We start from the raw sequence: 19,177 nt of genomic DNA, 5'->3' as shown, positions 1-19,177 counted from the left end.
TCAAGGTTATTACTATTGAGGAAGCAATTAAGGGTTTGAAAGCTTCTGGCTCGGCTGCATCGTTCGGAGTACATGAGGATATGTGATGTGTTAAGATATGTATGTGATGTTGTTATTCCTGGATTTTTTGGAGACTTTCGGTTGTTTTGATGCGGCACTAGTTCTTATGTTGTGAGTAGTTAGCTGACTTACACTGAGCTGTTGAATATCTAACTTGCTGTAGGGCCTTAACACACTAAATCCAAGCATCCTACATCAAATGGATTGGTCTACGGCTATCAGCTTTCTTCCATACGCCCTTGATTTGGTAGCTAGATCAACCGCTCTTTGTTTATGTTTTTTAGTGCGTTGACCCTGGCCGGCATGTGACCGGCTGCATATAAACTACATGGCCAAAGCTACCTAGCTGCCCCTCTTTTGCCTTTCCTCTAATGTTTCCCAGCTGTTGTTATCATGTCGCCCCCCTTCTAAATAATACGATGTCCAGATACACTTGTCTAGATACCAAAAGCCCCCGCTCCTTTCTTTTCTGCGTCGTCGCCAATGTCGGCCCCTGTGGGACTAGCCGCTCTCTGGCCGTGGCCTACCGCCAGGGCAGAGACACTCGCAGGGAAAGGGGTCAACTGCCACGTATACACCATGTTGTGGCAGACATCCTCGCGCTGATCGAAGTTCTCTCGGATCCCGCGAACCGTGCGCCGCTTGAGGCGGAGAGTGCGCTCGCTAAGATCTGGTACAGTCAGTCTCAAGGGGATAACGAGGCCGACATGAATCACCGGCCCAGTGTCCCAGACGCGCCGCAGCCCCCTTTTATCGTGCCTGACGGCAAACACTGGTGGCAATGGGAGGAGCAGGTGCAAGCCGCGCAACTACGGCCCGAGCTGCCGTGGAATTATGACGCGCTCAGCAAGTTCCCCTTTACAACGACGTGCCTTTTGTTAGGACTGTTGCGTAATGATTGCGATGGTGATACCAATACCACTAACCAAAATAGCGTGCGCTCTGGCGACGTCCAGCTCCAGCCGCTATCCACTATCTTCCGTGCCGACTGCACCGAGTATGGCCTTGTCGTTCTTGACATCTCCGACCTCAACAGCGGCGTCAAATACGGCATTCTTGCATTCCCCGTGTGCTATATGGCCGACGTTTGGTGCCACAATCCCTATGACTGGGATCCCATCGAAGATCGCCCGCCTGATAAGGAACCCGACACGATACTCGCCAGCCCGCGGCATCGAGTGCCGTTATCTATTGTCCAGTGACTACGCAAGAACTTCGAGTTCGACTTCTACCGTGAATATGACCCTAACGTCTTACGACTGGAGGAGAAGCCGCTTGTTGATCATAGAGCGTTAAACTGTACGTCTGTTTCCACGCCACCTGTTCACCTGTCGGACCAGGATGGTGTGCATGTGCTGACATGGGAATGATAGACATTTGGCCGCGGGAGCTTGAAATTAAGCCAAAGCCGCGTGAAGCAGTTCCGGAAGGTCTCATATCAAGCATTTCCAACTGTCTGTGAATTACTCGCACTGTTCCATGCTCACACATCTCGTGTATTTGCTAACTTATGGAATAGACTTCTGGCCTCCAAAGCCCGGGACCCGCGCCAAATCCGCATTCCCACCAGGCCCGGGCTGGACCATCTCGGACGACCCACCTGGAAAGGAGCACAGGGACCTCGACGAATATGTATCCTATGCATTCCTACCAGGCCCCGGATGGACCATTGCGGACGGCCCGCCGGGAAAGGAACACAGCGATCGCGCCACCGATAATCTGCTTATTCTCACACAGGATCTCGCTGACCTTCACCTCGACCAAAACAAAATCCTCAATTTCCAAAAGCTCGCCGAGTTCCGCGATCATGTACAGAGGCGGATAGAAGAGGTGCCTGACAGCCTAGGCCCGTCTGAGGTCTCGGGCCATATTCTGCGTGTTGCGTACGCCGGACACATGCATCTCAACTGGGTCGCGTTTAGGAACCTCTCACCCAGCGTGATCGCTGCCGCCATTGAATCTGACGAGCTTCGGAGCGCGTCTGCGCTCAGTCTCTGCATCGATAACTTCAAGCTGGAGGGGAACAAGGGAGAGCTCGATGATTTAGCAGCGGCTCTGTCGCAGTCTACGGGCCTCAAACAGCTCTGCTTTTTGCAAAGGCCGGACCGGGACAGCGACAATTCCTCCGCTCGTTTCTGGACGGAGCTGCAGCAGCGGTGGAGGTCATCGGGAGACTTCGGGTGGCTCCGTGACAAAACTATCTATCTGACTTGCGCCTTTTCGGCATCCTTGTGCAGCTCTAAATTATCATCGCCTTTGACGACTGATGTCCGCTTGACTTCTTCCGTCGTCCAAGCCTTTCCTGTGATGCACATGTTCACGTTTGTCGATGACGCAGATCACCGCTTTCAAAAACACCTGAATAGTTCCAATCCAAGTTACTACGAAGATATGAGCAATACCCTTCTAACTGCCGAGCGCTTTGCCGTCCGGTTTCTATTATACCTCCTTTCCTTGGGTTTGGGCTCCGACAAAGCCATCTTTCGATTCGCTAACGAGGGTGCCTCCTCATCCCCCACCACTACCACTATCACCACCGACAACGACGATGACGACAACTCACCATCGCAATCGCCATCGTCAGGACGGTTCGCCGTGAGTCCTATTCCCGCCGGTCACTTTGCCCCCCCTCCCAAAGTGAACGTCCAGTCAAGGATCCGAGTCAGAGATATACACCCCGGCAGCTGGGTTGTTCTTGTGGACCAACCAGGCCGCAGTTTAATCGACGACGACGCTTTGATACGATACGCTTTTGTCAGAACCGGTCAAACCTCTGCCGAGATTGTACTGGAGCAACAACAACAAAGATCCGTCCCCGTCTCCGTGTCCTTGGAGGTAGTAGGTGGGCTAACAGACTTCCTGCGCGAGACCGTGCCAGGGATCAATCTTTCCATATGGGAGAAGCGGATCGAGGACATAGGGAAAGACCTTCAGGCGCGGTGGGCTTCAAATGAAACGGGCCGAAGCTACATCGGTGTCGACGTTATGGATGAAAGCACTTCTCTAGCCTTGCTTGACCAAATCCTGTGATAGCTTGTTATTATCTATTCTACACAAACAGAGGAAGTTATTTTCTAGAGCACTCGTATCAACTCCCTAAATAGGGCTAGCGTATGGCTACCGGGACCCACCCATTTTGTCGATCGTTTCATCTTGTCCAATTCATGTTGCTGATATACTTGCAATCATCATCTGGATTTTTTGCTAAACCGCTTCAGCTTCAATAAACAACTCCATTAATTGAGATCCTCTTCTGTAGCGAGTTCGGACTTTCAGACCTCCGGGTGTTCCGCAGATTCTCCAGTATGGACACACCGTCACAGACGACGTCATTGACTTTCTGCATCGCGAGCCTGGACCGCAAATAGCCATGGGACGTCATTATTACATCGAATAAAGCTACGTATTGAATCGATCTAGGCCTCTGAATACGAATCGTACGACCAATTCCGAAACCTATAAAATATGAAGCTCCCTGCACAGTCCCGAGCATACGGTATAGTTTCCTCTGCAGTTCACATTCCACCCACAACATTCCACAATGTCCTCGAATTCCGACTCTCTGAGCATCTCAGCCTATGGAGTCGCTCGCTCTACGATTGCGGGAAAGCCCCTCTCCGCCGAAGAGATCCGCAAGACAAACGCCTACTTTCGAGCCAGCTTATACCTATGTCTCGGCATGCTTTATCTTCGCGATAATCCGCTTTTGAAAGAGCCGCTGAAGCTTGAACACATCAAAGCGCGTCTTCTGGGACATTGGGGCTCCGATGCTGGTCAATCTTTTACCTGGATTCACATGAATCGGCTGATCAAGAAATATGACTTGGATGCCCTCTTTGTCTCGGGGCCCGGGCACGGCGCGCCGGGGATCCTGTCTCAGTCGTACCTCGAGGGTGTCTATTCGGAGGTGTATCCTGATAAAGGGGAGGATGAGAAGGGAATGCAAAAGTTCTTCAAACAGTTTTCGTTTCCTGGGGGGATTGGTAGCCACGCGACGCCTGAGACACCAGGAAGTATTCACGAAGGCGGGGAGCTGGGATATTCGATCTCGCATTCATTCGGCGCAGTCTTTGATCATCCGAATTTGATCACCCTGACAATGGTGGGTGATGGCGAGGCGGAGACGGGACCCCTAGCGACCAGCTGGCATAGTACGAAATTTTTGAACCCAATCACGGACGGCGCGGTGCTCCCGGTGCTGCATCTGAATGGTTATAAGATTAATAACCCGACGTTGTTGGCGCGAATCAGTCACGATGAGCTCTCGGCGTTGTTGACTGGATACGGATGGACGCCGTATTTCGTCGAGGGGAGCGAGTTGGATAGCATGAACCAGGCCATGGCAGCAACGCTCGAGCACTGCGTTCTTGAGATAAAGAAGTTTCAGAAACAAGCTAGAGAGTCAGGAAAACCTTTCCGCCCCCGTTGGCCTATGATCGTCCTCCGAAGTCCTAAAGGCTGGACTGCTCCAAAAGACGTCGACGGCAAGCGACTGGAAGGGTTCTGGCGGGCGCATCAGATCCCCATTACCGACGTCAACACAAACCAGAAGCATCTGAAGGTACTGGAAGATTGGATGAGGAGCTATAAACCGGACGAGACCTTTGATAAATCAGGCAGACTGATTCCTGAGCTTCGAGAGTTAGCTCCTAAAGGCCTGTCGCGGATGAGCGCCAACCCGATCGGCAATGGCGGTCTTGTGCGCAGACCTCTCGATATCCCCGACTTCCGGAAGTACGGACTTCGCGACATTGAGCCAGGGGTCACCGTAAAAGGTAGCATGGTTAACATGTCTACATTCCTTCGGGACGTGATGGCGCGGAACATCAAGACCTTCCGACTTTTCGGACCCGACGAGACCGAATCCAACAAGCTCGCCAAGGTCTACGAGGCTGGCAAGAAGGTCTGGATGGCCGAGTACTTTGAGGAGGATACAGACGGGGGCAATCTCGCCTTCGCCGGGCGCGTTATGGAAATGCTCAGTGAACATACTTGCGAGGGCTGGCTGGAGGGATACGTCCTTTCCGGTAGACATGGACTATTAAACAGCTACGAGCCATTCATTCACGTTATCGATTCCATGGTCAACCAACATTGCAAGTGGATTGAGAAATGTCTTGAGGTGGAATGGCGCGCCAAGGTGGCGTCGCTAAATATTCTTCTCACCGCGACCGTCTGGCGACAGGATCATAACGGATTCACCCATCAAGATCCCGGGTTCCTCGACGTGGTCGCCAACAAGAGCCCCGAGGTCGTTCGCATCTATCTCCCCCCAGATGGAAATACGCTCCTCTCGGTGACGAACCATTGTCTCGCAAGCGTCAACTACGTTAATGTCATAGTCGCGGATAAACAAGACCACATCCAATTCCTGAACATGGACGAAGCAATCGCACACTGCACCAAAGGCGCCGGTATCTGGGACTGGGCTAGCAACGATCAGGACGCAGAGCCCGACGTCGTCATGGCCGCTTGTGGTGACGTTCCGACGCATGAAGCTCTCGCCGCGACGTCTCTGCTCCGTGAACATCTTCCTGGTGTCAAAGTGCGTTTCGTCAACGTGGTCGACTTATTCCGCCTCATTTCCGAAACAAACCACCCGCATGGTATGTCGGACCGGCAATGGAAGGCGCTCTTCACCGAGGACAAGCCTATCATATTCAACTTCCATTCATATCCCTGGCTCATACATCGCTTGACTTATAAGCGACCGGGTCAACATAATTTACACGTCAGGGGGTACAAAGAAAAGGGAAATATCGATACGCCGTTCCAGCTTGCGGTCAGAAACCAGACCGATAGGTACCGCCTGGCTATCGACGCTATTGATCAGATACCCAGGCTGGGTAACAGAGCAGCAGGGGTCCGTGAGAAGTTTATAAATTTGCAGCTAGCGGCGAAGGAGGAAACAGCGGAGAACGGCATTGATCCAGAATATATTCGCAATTGGAAGTGGCCGTATCCGAGGAAATAGGGGTGTACGATTTTACCCCCAAGTCTGATATTGAACAACCGTACAGAATTTGATAATATGATTAATTCATCAGGTTAAAGTTTTATAGTTCTTACACAGGCTGTCATAGTGAATCCTGCCATCCAAATTAAGCTACGGAAAGTGCTTACAACATGTAGAAGGAATTGGTATCTAGACTAGAGTGAGAAGAAAGACGAAAAACTGCCAGCGGTCACCAATGGAACAGTTTTCCGCCCATGAAAATCCCTCACTCCATTTAATTGGGCACTCATGGCGCATTTGCCTTTCTGGTAGCTTCTACCCCTGCATATTGGAAATCCGTCGGGGAATTGATGAATGAATAATTTCACGCGGACCGACACCGTAACTAATCGTAAACTACTGCCAGGTACAAAGTTGTGAAAAAGAGTAGTGATGGGGCCTGACATGACACTAGTCTCGTCTAGTTGCTCCGGTTCAGGATTTAATATATTCTCTACGGCTAGACGGGCACGCGATGATCCTTGGAGATCTGGACCCCTGGCTCACCGGGGACTGGTTTCAGAATTGACATTTCGTGACGGGTTTTGTGTTGGGAAAGTAGATGGCGAGAATCGATTTCTCTCTACGAACCAGACAGGTAAACAATATCTATGGATGATTGCTCGTAATGCATAACACCTTGGTCATTCGTCTTGATCCATCTGAGCAATAGGTCTCTAGCGTCCTGTAAACCCTAGAGTGATGATGACCAGACCCATTCAATAAAACAAGTCTAACAAGGCGATAAAGCATGGCAGAACCTCGGAGAAAATCAAGACCAGGTGGATTCAACCGTCGACAGGAGCAGGAACGGGTTACAGAGCAGAAGAAGGAAGGATTCCGCGCATCAGTAATCGCTTTCTAAGCCGACGGAATGAGTGGATCGGCATGTAGACCTTCTGTCTTCGGGTGCTTAGGCATGGATTATTCACGGCAAGCCGAGACACGGTGGACCGGCAAGATCCCGAGCCGTTTCATGATAAGATTAGATGGAATCAACTTTTCTGCATCCACGATGGGTGTTCTGATGTTTTTTCTTTGCTTTTGTTCACCGTGTTCTTGATACTCCGAGTGTACAATCTAGAGTCAATGTTGTCGTTCAATTCCAGACTGGTTACGGACTACAATCATCTACCGCTGACAGCATCACGGGTCCGACGGAGCCGAAAAATAACCTCACTCCTGGAATGCACCAAGTGGGTCGCAATCTAACCTTCACCGATTCACCAGCTGACAAAAGATTACTCTATGCAAGGGACCCGTTATGCAAGGGACACACCGGTCAGATGGCGAGCTCGTCACAGCTGACCCATCTTCAAAATCCGGCATGACATGATAGATCCGGGCAATGGGTCTCCATTTGACCAGTCCTGCTGATTCCAACCCGTACATAAAGTGCTCTTTCCCCCGTGCTGGCCGATCTTCTCCCTAGCAGCATCGGCAGCATCCCACGCAGGTCACTATGTTCAGCCGTCTCATCTCCGCCGTGGCTCTCCTGTCCGTGACAGGATCCGTCCTCGCGGCTTCATCTCCCTCCTACGACTACATCGTCATCGGCGGTGGAACGAGTGGTCTTGCCGTCGCCAACCGACTCTCTGAGAACCCCAAGGTCAAGGTGCTCGTTGTCGAGGCCGGTGACTCTGTCTACAACAACCCGAACGTCACGGCAGCGGACGGCTACGGGCTGGCCTTCGGCACGGACATCGACTGGCAGTATGAGTCGACGAACCAGACGTATGGCGGCGGCAACAAGCAGGTCCTGAGAGCTGGAAAGGCGCTGTCCGGTACTAGTGCTATCAACGGTACGTGCTCCCCTAGAGTAGTCTATACCGGCGGAATCTAACGAAGTGAAGGAATGGCATACACACGCGCCGAAGACGTGCAAGTCGACGCCTGGGAGACCATCGGCAACAAGGGCTGGACCTGGTCCTCCCTGCTCCCCTACTATCTGAAGAGCGAGAACCTGACGAACCCATCCACGCCGCAGCTCGCCGCCGGCGCGCGCCCCAACGCCGACGTAAACGGCGAAGACGGACCCTTGAAGGTGGCCTACTCGGTCACCTCGCCCACCCAGCTCACCACCGTGCTGAACAAGACTCACGCCAACCTCGGCGTCCCCTGGACCGACGACGTCAACGGCGGTAAGATGCGCGGACTCAACGTCTTCCCGTCCACCCTGGACGCGACACTCCAGGTCCGCGAGGACGCCGCCAGAGCGTACTACTTCCCCTTCCAGGACCGGAAAAACCTGCACGTGCTGCTGAACACGTTCGCCAACCGCATCATCTGGTCGAACGAGTCGACCTCCCACGAAGCCACTGCCCGCGGCGTCGAGATCGCCTCCCGCAACGGCACCGTCAGTGTCGTCTCCGCCTCCGAGGAAGTCATCGTCTCGGCCGGCTCGCTCAAGACCCCCGGGATCCTCGAACTCTCGGGCATCGGCAACCCAGACATTCTCTCCAAGTACAACATCCCCGTGAAGGTCGACCTGCCCACCGTCGGCGAGAACCTGCAGGACCAAGTCAACGCCGCGTTCGCCGCCAGCACCCGCACTAACATCACCGGCGGCTCCACCGTCACGTACCCCAACGTCTACGACGTCTTCGGCAACGAGACGGCTTCGATCGCCCACTCCGTGCGCTCCAACTTGCACAAATACGCCGACGAGACGGCCAAGGTGAATGGTAACATCATGAAGACCAAGCACCTCCTGCCCCTCTTCGAACTGCAATACGACCTCATCTTCAACCAGAAGACCCCCATCGCCGAGATCCTCTTCATGCCCGGCGGAGCGGCCGCCCTTTCCTCCGAATTCTGGTCCCTGCTTCCCTTCGCCCGCGGAAACGTGCATATCAGCTCGAAGAACCCGCAGCAGAAACCCGTCATCAACCCTAACTACTTCATGTTCGACTGGGACGTGCAGGCACACGTAGGTATCGCCAAGTTCATTCGCAAGGCGCTCCAGACGGCGCCCTTGAGCGGTCTGGTCGCTGAGGAATCGACGCCCGGGTTTGAAGTCGTGCCCAAGGACGCGTCCGTCGAGGAGTGGAAGGAGTGGGCGTTTGATGGAAACTGTATGTCTCTTTACCCCCACTTTCCCCTCCCTTCCCTTCCCTTTCCTTCTATTGAGCAATAGAATAATCCTAACTCCCAAACCTCACAGACCGATCCAACTTCCACCCCGTCGGCACAGCCGCCATGATGCCCCGCAAATCCGGCGGTGTCGTGGACAACAAGCTCACCGTGTACGGAACCTCGAATGTGCGTGTCGTTGACGCCTCGGTGCTTCCGTTCCAAGTGTGCGGTCACTTGGTCAGCACTCTGTATGCTATTTCCGAGCGGGCGGCCGATCTGATTAAGAAGGATTCGGATCTGTTCTAGACTACCTAAATTATCTGTTCGAGGTTCGGGTAGAGATGTAAATTTGAGGCTTGTATTTTATTTATGTTTTGGTTAGGTTTATAAATCGGTCAATGTATTTAGAAGGTGGCGTGGATATTACATTTTTGTATTACAGAAATATACGAGACTTGATAAATTTTGGTTTTCGAAGAATTGTCTGAAGGGTCAGTATCCAATTAATGGTAGCTTCTAGTTTTATTATGACAGTGACTCAAGCATTGTCTCTAAACCTGACATAATATACTATTCTCTTGGAAATAGCCAAGATATGTGTACAGAGTCTCATAGAAATAGACTAAGATTTGCTCAGTCCAAGTCGATAATGAAGATTGAGGAGCACGCCCTGGACCCAAGCGACACCCGCTAGGATCAATATAGTTGTCAGACCACGGAAGTAATGGGGGGCATCTGAAGATCTAAATATCCGAGCACCAGCGATTTATGATGCGTTTGCTGCCATGATTATCATACTGTATAGATGTGGTTCCGCATCAGTGATTTGAGAAGAATAGAGAGAGAGGGGGGACGGGAAGGTATACTCACGCCATAGCCACACTTCATTCCTAGGGTACTTTACAGCTACTGACGAGCCACCACACATTCAGGATACTAAATGCTAATAAGTCAAGTAGACTTTGAACTATTTATGTTAATCAGAGGTCTTACTGCATTGCGGCGTATCCCATGGCACAAGCAACCAGAGCTCCGTATCTGATGGACCGGCTATCATGGATCGGCAAGGTGCGCAGACAGGCATACCTAGCCGATGACGTTCCATGTCAGCGCCAAGAGAACAAAAGCACCACGCTGCCCTGTAAGGTCGCTGAAATCAAGAGTGTTAGTGTTGAGCGAGAATCCGGACACGACGACCACTTCCAGAGGGGGAAAGAAAGGATAAAGAGGACAAGCAAAATACCTGAGGTATGCGAGGGCGAATGTCAACACAATGGTGCAGTAAACTGGGACTGATGCCAAAGCATTGGCCTAGACTGTTTCATAATCGAGTGACTTGATCAAAGCGGGCATATATTATGTCAAACCGGAAAGTGCTGTCATCGAGACCAAGGTCATAACGCAGTGCTGGATAATACTCGGCTGGCGCACGGTGTGCCAGATATCCTTCCCGCTCAGCTTCACCTTGTCGGCCCCTTGGTTGGCTGACTCCTTGGCAACCCGGGCTTTGATGATATACGATTCTCGTTCGGAGAAATAGCTCCACCCACCTATGTCGAAGAGCGGGCGTCCGTCCCCGACCTTGGAGGGCAGCAGGAGCAGAAATATCAGACTTATCACGGTGGTCATCAAGCCCTCAGCTATATCAAGAGGGTCTGTCAGTCTTCAATTCACATGCTAAGTTAGAGGCATAAGAGTGACTTTGCAAAGGAATCAAACCTAAGACAATCTAGCTCTAGCCCTCTAATCCGCACCGGCCATTGAGGCTTAACAAACTTGCCGAGATCAACTTCGAGGTAGCTGTAGAGAGAATTTGGCCGAAGAAAAAAAGGGTGATGCGCGATCTTATTTCTTGTTTCTTACACCAGGTTGTAAGATAAAATAGAGCTCCTGCGGCATAGTTAGAGTGAAACAAATACATCGCCTTGAATAGTTTCTAGGAATAGGTTACTTACCTGGAATATAACCACCTTCAAGGAGACCGAGTAACAGACGAGTGGCAAGAAATGCGGAATAACTCGATACGAAAGCCTGGAAAGTAGCGACAAGCCCACATGCGAGAAGTTGAAAGGAAAGCCAGGTTTTTGGTCCAACTTTGTGCAAATGAATATTGGATGGGATCTCCATGATGACAATTCCGGCAGAAAGGAGTTGAGTTCCAACATTAATCTGATCAGTGGTAATATGTAAGTCTTCGGTGACGGTTGATATTAGGACGGCGCTAATGTTGCCTCGGTCGATCTGAAGTGCAAAGAATGCAAGGGCAAGAATCAGTAGGATAGTGGAATCAACTCTATTGAGGATGATTGGTCAGTGCAATACCTTATTGAGCAGCCTGATATTAATATAGAAACTCACTTGCGGCGGGCGCGCGCCTCCTGCTTTTTGGTCCAATCTTCTTGGGCTTCTTGGTGCGATTCAGAGCCGTTAGAATCAACGACTAGAGAGGTTTTACACTCATGGCCATGAGTAGTAAGATCTATGATTTCAGACATATCTAGACTAAAAACTAATCTAAAGGATCTAGGTATCAAATAGACGGAAAGAAGTACCTATGTATAGGGAGAAAGTCGTCTAGGGGCGCCTGGGGTCTTTTATAGCTGGACTCCTAACCTCTCGGCACAATTTCCATGCGACAATTTAATTGAAAGAAAAAAAAGCCGATAATAGATGACACCATTTACCTTAAGATGATAACATGCATGGGCTTGCATTCTTGCGCAAAATTGATCTATTAGCCACAGGTTGAACTCGGAATTCAAGTATTATGACTGGACCCAACACTCTCTACTTAACGACACTTGAGAAGCATACCCTTCGCCATATCTCTGCTAGGTCCCATCCACACCTTAAAAACGGCTTGAGGTCGTCGATTAAGATTTGATTATGTGTCCTTTCCTCCAGCTCGTGATTCTCTCAGCAAAGACGTGCCATTGAATCTCGCGGGCCAACCACCTAGCCGAAGTATCACGAAACGAGTATGCTTTTTCTTTGACAAAATACATCTAATTATGGGAAGCAATTGAATAGGAGTTATTGGGAGGTTTAAAGTGGACTGAAAATACTCTTGAGATGGTCTAGACTTCCTATCCCTGCCCCAGAAGAGAAGGTAACATTACGATTTCGGCCGTACCGGCACGCAGACTCTATTCTGTGTTAGTATTGACTAATCAAAAGCTCTTCGATCACAGCTCTAAAACGTGTGGGAGGTGTTGAGCGTAGGAAACTAAGCGTTATAGTTATTGAAGAGAGGTGGATCGCAGGATCCCTATCTAGGATCTACTGTGGGCTGCGCTAGACTACATCAGGCAATGGAAGCGAAGGGCTTGGAGCACCTTCTCAACAGGAGGTTGTCAGGGTAGACTCCAAACAACAGCTAGGCGAGAGCTATAGGGTCCCGCATCCCGCAATGCAACTGGCACGCTTTGACGTAGAGACCGACCACTAAAATCCAACGCCTCCGCTATGACGGAGAGTTTCTCATGATCCGAGTGTACGAGAGTGGCCTCAAAACTGGTTTCAAAGCTGGTCCGGTTGGACGAGCCCATGGGTTCTATATCTCTTCGACTGTCCTGGTCGCGAACGAGGTAGAAATTCCAAGCGGCCGCCTGTGTCTCGCCATTCCAGGAAACAAAAACCCGAAGTTTATTGTTATGATCCAGCAACGCCACCACCGCAGGTTCCTCGCGAGAGGAGCCCTTCCATTCACTGTGGAATCCCCGGTAGCTCTGGACATTGACCTGTGGGCGTGAGTCCAGATATGCAGGGAATAGAACAGTTCCATTCTCCGCGAATTCTGTCACCGCGCCAGCCTAGCCCCAGTTGACGAAGACATTCTTATTTAGAAGAACCTGCACGTTTCCCTGCGATTAGGTTGAGAGACGATCTAGGGCCGGGTAAGTATGCAGGGTTTTCGCAGTCCCCGCCGTGTGGTTCAATTCCACGAAGCGTGGTCGGGAGAAGGGATTCAAGACGTGGCCAGGCACACTGGGTCTGGCATTGTCAAAGAAGGAGATGTGATCAATCGTGCCATCGGGAGAGCGGTACCGAAATCGAGCGCGGTGTTGATAGCCAAATTCCACATCGAGCGGGATGTCAAAGGTCGACCCGTGCTCGTCACCCAATTGCCAAATCACGCTGCCGTCCGTGCCGTTGATCTTGAATATCACGGCATAGTTACGCCCGGAAATCACATAATTACCTTCGTCATCCTTGTCCACGCTGTTGATGTGGAAGTAATTCCACGCATCCGCGGAGGAGAGGCCACTGAATACACCGTCGTTGGCGAGAGGGAATTTACTGTCTGCAGGAGTGCCATGTAAGATGAGACGATCTATACCTCTCGAACAGTTTGAACAGTGATAAATAAGGCAGCACTTACACTTGGGATTGGCATGATCTAGGCTATACCATTTAAAGAGGAGCTCCATGGTCTCTATGTCTAGCTCTATGAGTAGGATCATGCGGTTAGTGAAAAGAGTCCGGGTACCAATCTTGATCGGCCTCCTCGTACCTTGAAAGCCATTCGTTACGATCCAGGTATGCTCTTCGTCGCCTCCATACGCCGAGAGGTCAGCTGGGATATACACGGGCGTTTCAATCAACACCGATGAACCATTGTTCACGACATGGAATTCATGGCAAGATAACAGACGATGCGATGCGGCTCCCAGGACTCTCTGCGTCTCGTACCGATCATTTAGAATGACATGATCCCCATACAATTGACCATGGGGGGCATCCAAAACGTCCTGGAAGGCACGAAGAGCAGGCTTGTTATTGATCGTAACAAAACCGAAGTCGGCCACCCTCCGGCCAAATACCCGATACTCGTCCGGACCAAATCCCCATTATCTCGAAAGATATAGGCACTGGCCTGTTCTGGCCCGGTACTGCCAGGATCGAACCCCAGGTACGCTGCAGTAAACAGGTGCCCGGGGGCAACAGAATCATCGGCGGACACGGTGATATTCAGCCTAGGTGGTGATAGATCCAGGCGTGATAAGTACCGCCAGTCCGCCTTGGCGAGCTAGAGAAGACCGAAGCGGATAAACGGGAATTACAAAGGCACTCGCATAATGGAAAGGCAATATGCTAAACCCTCCTACATACACCTCGGCTGGTTTTATATATCCAGTAGTCTATGGTCTCTAGTCTCCTACACTGGATGTGGCTCTATGGGTGAGGAAGACGATGGTTACACAGAACACTAAGGGCCAGCGAGTCTCAACTGGCTATACGACGCGCACATACAGGAATACTACAGGTAGAACGGAGTGGAAGGAGAGAATAGCGCCTAGGGGCGTAGTAGGCACGCGGTAGGCGTTTGGCAGCCGGTTTAATTGTGTTGCTTTTTGATTTCCTCTGTCTGCTGCTTCGAGGGTTTGTACGGCGTACGGGCTCGAGGTTCTGCTTCATTCGGCGAAGCGCCTGCATAGCTTAGCGTTTCAATAGATAGGCTTTATTAAGTTAATAGAATTTTGATTGATTGATTGATTGATCATCTCCAAGTTGTTTTGTCGCGATGGTACACATCATGCGCGCCAGGCCAATGAACTTCACAATCTACTCCGTTAGCGTTCCCGGCTCTCCACCTCGCCTTTCCTTTTATCCCTCGTCCATCTTCCAAGGAACGCCCTCCAAGCCCACGATGTGAAATAAATTGTTTAGTAGTACTCCGTAGTTAAGCCCGTATGCCACATTTGCGCCGCTGACGTCTTGCCATCAGGGCTACTTTGCTTTGCTTTTACGAACTCCGTAGGACTCTGGGACTCTCTCTACTGATACGGGCGTTCGGACATTGATACCCCGAGGTGAAGGGATGGCGAGGATGTCAATGTAACAGGGGCATATGAAAAGTGAGCTAGATAAAATGTACTTTTTCTTGTGAACGCTAGACTCTGCCGAGGTGGTTTCATCAATCTGATTTGAAATGATCACGACCATTTAAAGACTTAGGAAGGGTTAATAAAATGGCACAGGCTGGACTCGATATCGGATTCGGAGATTGTGTTGCTAATTCTTATGTCCCTGGACTCTGGGCTGCTAAGACTCGACGGTTACATCGCCGCCTTGGCGCACAACACGCCCGAACGCTTCTCGTGTGCCCGCGAGGACCACCAGGAGAGCACATGCCTCCTCAAGCTCTAGCGCCAAGGCCGCAATAAAGTGAGAGATTAACTAGCATGAAAACCCCCCACTAGGGAACTAGTGAGGAAATGGATAGACCGGAGCCATGTCAGACGTCGCGCTAACTGACTAAGACCTCATAGAGTTAGTCGCACCTCCAAGTCTCGTGATGGTGGTACAGAAATCCCCCTCTTGTTACTCGCCCTCGCTGACCGTTTCAGAGAGTGGCACATGGAAGTCAGCTAATCATATTGAATGGATGTGTGTGTAGGGGGACCGCGATCCTTGGTCCATCGCACATTCCCATGACGAGCGACGAGGTCAGACAAGACGTTCGCAGAGTTTGGTTGAGTTAGGCGGAAACCCTCTTCCCGACGGACGGGAAGAGGGATAAAGAAGCGAACAAAGGACGGTCGGGAAGAAGGCGGGGGAGAAGTAGCCTCTTTGGGCAATTTCGTGGGATTTGATGGCACATAGAGTTGGTTGGTTGGCTGGGATGGCGTGGCGGACCGGGGTCATAACAGGGTCCAGATATAGGGGCAACGGCCCCAGCAGACAGGAGAATCCCAGTGATCCTGGGGAAAAGTGGGGGAAGCTGGATGTAACCCTGTAGCTACGTCGACCTTTGTCGACCTTTGAGCCAGTCTGACATAGGGTCTCAATCTCATGATGCCTGAGAGTTCATGTCCGACCGTGGTTGACAGCCTTGGAGGCCCAAGGGGATGGATCCTCCCGGTGTCTGGAGAAGGAGGGAAACGAGTCGATGATGGCACGAAGGAGGAACCAGAATGAACTGAAATGAACTGGACCTTTGTTGCAAATGGGACGAGGACCAAGAAACGGGAGGGAAATGCGCTGACGGCCAAGCCCGAATGGCTCGCCTTGACTGGAGGAAATACCTCTGACAGATTTCCCCAGTAGCTAAAATCCCCCAGCGCGTGCTGGCGATGCCCTAACCTCCCGACTAACGACGGGTACGCACTCGTCGTACAACCACCAACAAGGCCTCGAGCCCAGCTGAATGGCTGATGGCGTGGTCCTCGACGATGCATCTGATGCTGCTGCTCAGGCTCATGAGTTCCCCATGTGGGGAGATACCATTCCAAGGCTTAAAACGAAAGCCAAGTAGCCATTCAACCGGAGACGAGCGCGGGGAGAACCAGGGAATACGAGCGCAACCTGGGAAGACGGTCAAATCACACCGAGAGTCCAAGCCGCTTGCTGTTTGGTGGCGCTGCGCCAATGCCGTACCAGTCCCAGATTGAATCCGATCAGGCCAAATCCATCAGGCGACGTAGTGAATGCTGGACGGTGAATGGCGTCGTGACTGCCAGACGCGGTCCATGTGCCTTCGCGGCCCCTGGTCCTCTTCCTTCCTGTTTTTGTTTTTTTTTTTTTTTCTTTTTCTCTTCTTGATTAACCTTCCTGTTTCTGTTTCTGTTTTCGTTTAAATCCCCTCCCCTGACCGTGTACCCCGTCATTCGATTTCTTCCTTTCCCCCTTCTCTTGTTGGATGTGATAACCTCCTGGCTGGCTCTCGTCTTCTCGACAGCTGGTCGCCATCACGATGAAGAAATTCTACAATGTTTACTTCCTTTGTAGCTTCATCACCTTGGGTGAGTTTGTCTGATCACCGTTCGACCGTCCGTGTCTCTTGCTGACCCCTCACAGGTGGTGGGCTCTTTGGTTTCGATATTTCGTCCATGAGTGGTAAATTTGTCGCGCCGACAACTCTAGCCGTCGCGTTTGCTGACATGAGCAGGTGTGCTTGGAACGACTGCCTACACCAATTACTTCCAGGTCGGATCCGGCCAGTACAAGCAGGTAAGCGTCTACAGTCTGGTGAAGTTGGATTGCGCTGACAGACTATTTACTGTAGGGTGCTATCACTTGCGCCATGCCGTTCGGTTCTCTCGTCGGTGCCCTCGGCTCCAGTTTCATCGCCGATAAATACTCTCGTGTCTATGCCATTCAGTTCTCGTCGATTCTGTGGATTATTGGTGCAGTGTACGTCGATGTCGCTCCGCTGGGGACTTTTCGCTGATCGCTATAGCTTGCAATGCGCTTCGAACGGTATTCCCTTGCTTGTGGTCGGTCGTGTGATCGCAGGTCTCTGTGTTGGTATTGCCTCTGCAATGGTGCCCGTCTACCAAGCAGAGGTGGCACCAAAGGAGATCCGTGGCCGAGTCATCTCCCTGCAGCAATGGGCGATCACCTGGGGTATCCTGATCCAATACTTTATTGTAGGTTTACGAACCTCCTTTGGAAAGACAGGAAACAACTGACCGGTATCTAGCAATATGGCGCTAGCAACATTGACGGAGGCCCCGACAACCCAACCCAGAGCTCCGCCGCGTTCCGGATCCCCTGGGGCATTCAGATCGTGCCTGGCTTCATTCTCTTCTTCGGCCTGTTCTTCTACCCCAAGTCACCCCGTTGGCTGGCGAGCAAAGATCGCTGGGACGAAGCTATGCAGGTCCTCGCCAACCTTCACGGCAACGGTGATTTGAACCACCCCAAGGTGCTGGCGCAGTACCGCGAAATCCAGGAGGCTCTGGCCCTAGAGCAAGAGCAATCTGAGACCAGCTACCAGGAGCTCACCAAGCCACGTATTCTGAAGCGTGTGATTCTGGGAATGAGTGTGCAGATGTGGTCTCAGCTCTGCGGCATGAACGTCATGATGTACTACATCGTTTACATCATGCAGAGTACAGGCACCGGCTCCCCCTTGTTGACCGCATCGATCCAGTACATCTTGAATACTGCGCTGACTCTACCGGCCATCCTGTATCTTGACAAATTCGGTCGTCGTCCCGCTCTTCTGGTCGGCTTCTTCTGCCAGGCCATTTTCCTGTACATCGAGGGAGGTCTGCAAGCCGGATACGGCAAGCCTAACCCGCACACCGATCCTAAGTTGGATGCCATATCTTGGACGGTCGCCGATCATCCTGGCGTGGGAAAGGCCATCATCGCCATGTCATATCTCTTCGTGTGTTCTTTCGCCACCACCATCGGTCCCACCTCGTGGACCTATCCGGCTGAAATCTTCCCTGCCAAAGTCCGTGCCAAAGCCGTGTCGCTGTCGACTGCCTGCAACTGGACCTGGAATTGTCTGCTGGCGCTCTTCGTGCCGCCCCTTCTCTGGTCGATTAACTGGAAGATGTACATGGTCGTAAGTTCAAGTATTTCCCCTCCAAAACACCGGCTCCAATTAATTTTGTTTCATAGTTCGCCGCATTCAACACCGCTGCCTTTATTCACATGTTCCTCACTGCTCCCGAGACTAAGGGTTATACGCTCGAAGAAATGGACGAGGTATTCGACAGTGGATTGCCCGCCTGGCGCAAGCTCCAGAAGCGCAGTCGTCTCGACGACCTGGAGGCGGAGATCGCCGAGGGCAACCTCAAGGTCACGGGCGGCGGCAAGACGGGCGGCGCTACATACACCCAGGAGACCGGCGAGAAGGTGTAATTTCGAGTCTTTCTTATCTTCATTCCTATGTGATGGTACATCTCCCCTTCATTTTCCGCGCGGAAACGAAGCGAGATTGGTTGCGTATTCATTGGATCAGATAAGACCATGTCCGATCTTATGAGACGTCTAGTGTTATCTTTGTTTGTCTTCTCTTGGGGCGTGGACATGCATCCATTATGATGATCTTTGGGCACGATGAACTTCTGTAGATGGGACTGCACGGATCTTTGATCGTTATCTGTCCGCTCCTTAGTTTACCTGTTTAACCTTAGTATCAATCCTGCCTAGATGGCTTGGGTGTATGGCTGGTTTTGTTCATGACTGACTGGTTGGTTTACCTTGCTGGATGGATCAGATAGGATTATGTTAATGAATACTTTACTTAGTGAAATTTTGCTTTGCTTGGGTTTGCGATGGGCATTTTGGCCTCGGAAGCCTTAGGCA

General features: G+C 51.4%; 5 protein-coding genes across 5 annotated transcripts; 4 read left to right on the top strand and 1 right to left on the bottom strand.

Moving 5' to 3' along the window:
- Nucleotides 1–479: 479 nt before the first annotated feature.
- Nucleotides 480–3,090, top strand: KD926_004822 (uncharacterized protein; the record flags this gene model as incomplete). The annotated part of the gene is made up of 4 exons (XM_053095325.1): nt 480–1,253; nt 1,326–1,359; nt 1,434–1,514; nt 1,580–3,090. 4 exons carry the CDS (start codon nt 480–482, stop codon nt 3,088–3,090), a joined length of 2,400 nt encoding a protein of 799 aa, XP_052949999.1.
- Nucleotides 3,091–3,601: 511 nt separating this feature from the next.
- KD926_004821 (phosphoketolase family protein) lies at nt 3,602–6,034 on the top strand (the record flags this gene model as incomplete). The annotated part of the gene is made up of 1 exon (XM_053095324.1): nt 3,602–6,034. One exon carries the CDS (start codon nt 3,602–3,604, stop codon nt 6,032–6,034), a length of 2,433 nt encoding a protein of 810 aa, XP_052949998.1.
- A 1,483-nt stretch (nt 6,035–7,517) lies between these two features.
- KD926_004820 (GMC family oxidoreductase) lies at nt 7,518–9,436 on the top strand (the record flags this gene model as incomplete). Its single annotated transcript, XM_053095323.1, has 3 exons — nt 7,518–7,857; nt 7,909–9,129; nt 9,219–9,436. 3 exons carry the CDS (start codon nt 7,518–7,520, stop codon nt 9,434–9,436), a joined length of 1,779 nt encoding a protein of 592 aa, XP_052949997.1.
- A 1,050-nt stretch (nt 9,437–10,486) lies between these two features.
- On the bottom strand, nt 10,487–14,083 carry KD926_004819 (uncharacterized protein; the record flags this gene model as incomplete). Its single annotated transcript, XM_053095322.1, has 8 exons — nt 10,487–10,770; nt 11,086–11,423; nt 11,489–11,609; nt 12,573–12,926; nt 13,014–13,463; nt 13,512–13,577; nt 13,644–13,959; nt 14,024–14,083. 8 exons carry the CDS (start codon nt 14,081–14,083, stop codon nt 10,487–10,489), a joined length of 1,989 nt encoding a protein of 662 aa, XP_052949996.1.
- A 2,743-nt stretch (nt 14,084–16,826) lies between these two features.
- KD926_004818 (sugar porter family MFS transporter) lies at nt 16,827–18,730 on the top strand (the record flags this gene model as incomplete). The annotated part of the gene is made up of 7 exons (XM_053095321.1): nt 16,827–16,875; nt 16,931–16,969; nt 17,022–17,083; nt 17,139–17,266; nt 17,313–17,502; nt 17,556–18,431; nt 18,488–18,730. 7 exons carry the CDS (start codon nt 16,827–16,829, stop codon nt 18,728–18,730), a joined length of 1,587 nt encoding a protein of 528 aa, XP_052949995.1.
- Nucleotides 18,731–19,177: the final 447 nt, after the last annotated feature.

Source organism: Aspergillus affinis, assembly GCF_023601865.1.
Source record: "Aspergillus affinis strain CMG 70 chromosome Unknown NODE_231_length_24939_cov_87_863929, whole genome shotgun sequence".
In the NCBI taxonomy this organism is placed as follows: Eukaryota; Fungi; Ascomycota; class Eurotiomycetes; order Eurotiales; family Aspergillaceae; genus Aspergillus; species Aspergillus affinis.
This window is presented reverse-complemented; position numbering and strand designations above follow the sequence as displayed.